The 5000-nt window shown below is 40.8% G+C and overlaps 1 protein-coding gene across 1 annotated transcript in view; it reads left to right on the top strand.

The window, feature by feature from the left end:
- The first annotated feature begins 1272 nt into the window (after nucleotides 1–1272).
- Nucleotides 1273–5000, top strand: part of LOC138023783 (uncharacterized) — a 4680-nt gene continuing 952 nt past the window's right edge. Inside the window, exon 1 of the mRNA XM_068870851.1 lies at nucleotides 1273–5000. This exon is cut by the window's right edge and continues 952 nt beyond it. Coding sequence (XP_068726952.1) covers nucleotides 1273–2403 — 1131 coding nt within the window. The 3' untranslated portion in view covers nucleotides 2404–5000.

Genomic DNA, 5000 nt, shown 5'->3' with positions numbered 1-5000 from the left:
GTGGACCCCACTAGACATGCTTCTGTACTCCACTCGAGAGAACAAAGACACAATAGATGGTTTTCACAGTGACATCATCAAATTCTAAAATCAAAATCGTACTGAAGGTCTTCTGAATTTTTATCTAAAGGAGGTTGGAGATGACCTAGAAATAAATCTTTTCTCAAGTTTCCATTTCCTTGAGGTGTTTCATTTCGAAAATACAGCATTAGTCACCTGTTTCCGGCTTGTTGGCCCTCGTCAGTGCACCGTAGCTAAAACATAACGAGCCTCTGTGACACTTCACATGTCTCGCCAGCTTTTGAAACAATCTTTCATTAAACTATGGTTTGTGGCTCACCAACCATCTGTACTTGACTTAGAATAAGACCAGATGGCTCAGTTGACAATTCACTGGACTTTCATGTGGGAGGTTGTGGATTTGAACCCCAGGCAGACTTAACACTCAGGGTATTTAAGCAACTGAGCCAGAGAGAAAAATGATTCCTTTAGATTTCCATCTGCAAATGTTAAGACTTTAATTAAAGTCTATTTGGATAAGGTCTATAAGCCGTAGACCCTTTTTCTGACAACACTTATTCGTAAATAATTTTATGGGACATTGAGAAACCCACTCACTGTTCAAGAAGAGTAGCTCTCCAGTGTTGAGGTCTGGCCTTTGAATTGTCCTGTAGAATTTCAGCAGGTCCACAGCAGCTGACTTATATAAGCTGCCAATATAAAAGCTAATCTTATTCAACAAATACACAATTTTACCTCTTAAGTGGAATCTGATGTAGGAGTTATGCATTTTTTCATTTGTTTCTTTCTTTTTTTTTAGGTGTTTATAACTACTGATTCACTGTAAAGAAGTCATGGGTTCATGGATTTGCCACATGAAACTGTCCCTTTTTTTGGCAATTGTATACATTGCCATTTTCATATACATGCATTTAAAGAGTGATGTGTGGAATGCTAACACCCAGTTGGCTTTCTTAGATTCAAGAAATTTGACCAGGAAAAGCTCACGTTGGCAGCACAAAACAGGAAAGCCAACTAGGGTGTGGAATGCTAACACCCAGTTGGCTTTCTTAGATTCAAGAAATTTGACCAGGAAAAGCTCTGGTTGGCAGCAGAAAACAGAAAAGCGAACTAGCTTAACAATAAAAAAAAAAATCAAGAAATTTGAGTAGGCAATACCACACAGGACACCCAACTGGCTCAACAAGTATCATAGACACCTCAAGTAATTTAAAAAGAGCAAATGACCACTCAATAACACTTTTTGTGAGAATGGCAGGTAAACTGGCGAAGCACAGGCATCGCTACTACTGCGATTTATTCAGAACTACTGTTCTCTATTGGCCACCTTCCTATGGTAAAACAGTCGTTGTGCTTGACGAGGAGTCTGAACTTGACCACATGTTTGGGGAGAAAATTAAAGTCCAAACAAAAGATTTCTTTCCAGAGTACAAGCTTGAAGTATTGTATGAAACACTGCCAAAAGACCCAAGTGTGTTGGATTTCCCTGGCTCTCCAAAACCGCCAGGTTATAACCGCCAGCTATGGAGCAGTTTTTTCATTGATCTGTACACCAATGATTCAGTTGTAGCTTGGATGGATAATGATGCTGCCTTCATCACACCTGTAACAAAATCTTCAATTTTTAGTGGTTCAAAGTTGCGGGCCTTGGGCTGGGATTGCTCTATGGGACAGAAATGGGTTAGGGGTTGGGCACGAACTACAGAACTGGCGTTAGGATTTCCATATGTCGCAGACTTTATGACATACTTCCCAGTCTACATTTATCGTGATACATTCACTCACTGTCGAGAGCACATCCTGAAACGTTTCAACACGCATATCTTCAACGAAGCTTTCAAACAGTTCTATTTTGACTTCCTCTCCCCTGTCAGTATTGTCATGAGCTATGCTTGGTATTTTGAAAGAGACCGATATGATTGGAACATGAAGATCTGCTCTGATTTGAATAAGTACAACAAAAAATTTCCTGCTGGTCATACTATTGGTCTAGAGCACACAGAATCGGTATTATCTGAGCCACAAACAACCTTTCATGTACCTTATGCAGAATCATTGTTTTCAAATGTACTCGTCAGCTACTGCTTATCACATGAAGCCTCAGGGAAGAAGATGGATGTCTGCTCAAAGCATGACTTTTCTCTGAGTGATAACTTTGATCTCCTACAGCATGATCTCCAAAGAATTGTATCTCTACCAGAACATCCCTGTTCTGGTGACAAAAGAAATTTTTGTTTGCAAGTCCTAGAACGTCATTACAAACAAGTTGGTGCTGAGATTAAAGAAAATAGGCGTAAAGTGGACTGGCATAATGTAGAAACTGTTGAGAGGTTAGCAAATGATGTGGATATAAAATGTGAGGCCATAACATTTCAAAGGTAGTTCAACCTTGAACGGGTTTATTCTAGCGATTTTAAATAGGCTTTGTGAAAGTTATTTTTTAACTAATGATGATGACCTTCATTTAAGTGTTGACTAAATTTAGTTCTGGGGCACTGTACTCAAATCAAATCAAATCAACGCATATCAAATCATAGGTTGGTTTATGAGGAGAAGTAAACTGGAGTACCCAGAGAAAACCCTCTCAGAGCAGAGTACAGCGCCAACAAACTCAACCCACATATGATGCTGTTAATGTGTCTCGGAATCAAACCCAGGCCACATTGGTGGGAGGCGAGCGCTCTCATCACTGCGCCATCTTTGCTCCCTGATCAAGGGATCAATAAATTATTGATTTCATGTTCCACAAGAAAAGAAGTAGATTGCTATTATCAGGTACTATTGAAATCTTTTCTGGCCACATTCAGCTACGGAATGTGCATAAAAGTTGTCTGTGACAGTTTTTTATCCTGTAACTCAATAATTTTAGCAAGGGACTTTTCTCCGCGCAAATAATGTACGTTACTTCTCCTTGTCCGCTATGACAAGGTAATTAACGATAAGTGGCGTTTATTGTGGTGATAGTTCTACAGTACTGTACAAACAGCCCAGTTACCTTGAACTGGACTTCTGTGACATAGCCACTTACCATAGCTCTGGTAAAGACTGATTACAACATAATAAACATGCAAAACTCACTGCTACTACCACCACCACCACCAGTATTATTGGGGAGTTTAATATCTACGACGCGACAGGAACGAAAAGGTCACAAATTTTGCTAATTAAAAAAAAACACAATAGCTTTGCACGCTCTGCACGTGCATTTTTAGTTTTTGTACATTTCTTTCACGTTTTCGGCAAATCTGCGACGTGAAATGACCAATTCTCAAGTTTTACGGAGAGCGTGAATAAAAGGCAGGGAATTTGAATTTTGTGCCGTAGATTCAATGCCGCACCTCTTAATTCAGTTCCTGGAAATTAAAGTTACCCTAGTTTTTAGAAGTTAGACAAGCCAACATAATGACGAAAAAGATTAATAAACCTGAACTTGCAATTTAAGATGACGTTTTCGTTACCGTCGCGTCGCAGATCTTAACTCTCTATTAGAAGGCTTAAGCAAGGACGACGAAGACAGCTACGAGCCGTTCTTGTGTACCAAGGATTGCGCAACGAGCACAGATATCCAGCTGAAAGTTGAGGGCACCACTGTTAAAGAATAAAAGCAGGTGTCTGAAATACTTGTGGATTACTTCTCCACTATAGCTGATGGGATCGGTGGTAACAACACCAGGTTCAAATCACTGAATGATTTTAAGGACCATCAAAAGAAAATGAGGGGACAGAGAGGGAGGCTCAGGGCATTGGCCGGGATATGTCATGTCCACGAAAGTTATTTTTAGACGAGCGAAAGTCTTTGTTCTAGCGGAAGTCTGTCTTCCGAGACGTCCACATGCACAAACGTCAAGTCCACTTCGTCCGCCATTACATGAAATCTTTGCTTTTCTTTCAAACATCAGACCGAGGTTGACCTGTATGCGGACGTCTCGGAAGACTGCCACTCGTCTAAAAATAACTTTCGTGGACATGACATATCCCAAGGGCTGGACCGGGAGCCTCCCTCTCTGTCCCCTCATTTTCTCTTGGGACCATCCAAGTGTTCTTAGAATACAATAGAAAAGTGAAAACTGGTCACGCAATCTTGAAGTAAAACCTATCACGCAAGGACATGTCCTAGCTGCTCTAGAATCATTAAACACCAACAAGGCCACTGGCTGTGACAATATCCCGGCCAAAGTATTGAAAATTGCAGCTGATGAATTGGCCAAACCACTTACCGCTCTTTTCAATTCATGCATACTTACCTGTGTTTGGTCAAGTGATTGGAAGCGCTGAGTTTGGACTCCAGTCTACAAAAAGGATGATAAGAACTCCAAGGAAAACTACCGCCCTATAACTTTCCTGCAGTGTGTTAATCTATCTCTAAGGTCAGGAGTCATGCCCACTTTGTGGAAATCCGCTAACATCACTCCAATACATAAGAACAATAATAAGGAATTTGTGGAAAATTACAGATCAATTTCCCTGTTACCTATTCCAGCAAAATGTTTGGAGCGTCTTGTGCATACTGCTATTTATGCACATGTTCTGAGTGGCAGCATGGATTCGTAAAGGGGAAATCTTGTGTGAGACAATTGGTCCTCACTCATTATCACTGGGTCACAGCTTTGGACGAGGGACGACAGGTGGATGTTGCTTTCTTGGACTTCTCCAAGGCTTTTGACAGAGTGAATCATTCAATCTTACTGCGGAAGCTCTGTAGTTTTGGAATTTCTGGCTCCCTACTACAGTGGTGTAAGAGTTACTTGAGTAATCGTTGGCAAAGAACTGTGTTGGATGGTGTCTCCTCCACCTGGTTAGAAGTTCCGTCTGGTGTCCCACAGGGCTCCATTTTGGGGCCGTTATTTTTTGTAGTTTTTATTAGTGACTTACCCGATGTCGTTCTCTCTGGAAATACTATTGCGCTTTTTGCTCATGATTGTAAAATTTCAAGAGTCATTGATGATGCTAGTGATCAATTTTGTTTTCAGCGGGACTTG

The sequence above is a fragment of the Montipora capricornis genome, chromosome 11, assembly GCF_036669925.1.
Source record: "Montipora capricornis isolate CH-2021 chromosome 11, ASM3666992v2, whole genome shotgun sequence".
Classification (NCBI taxonomy): Eukaryota; Metazoa; Cnidaria; class Anthozoa; order Scleractinia; family Acroporidae; genus Montipora; species Montipora capricornis.
Note: the sequence above shows the minus strand (reverse complement) of the source record. Positions and strands in the feature narration are given on the sequence as shown.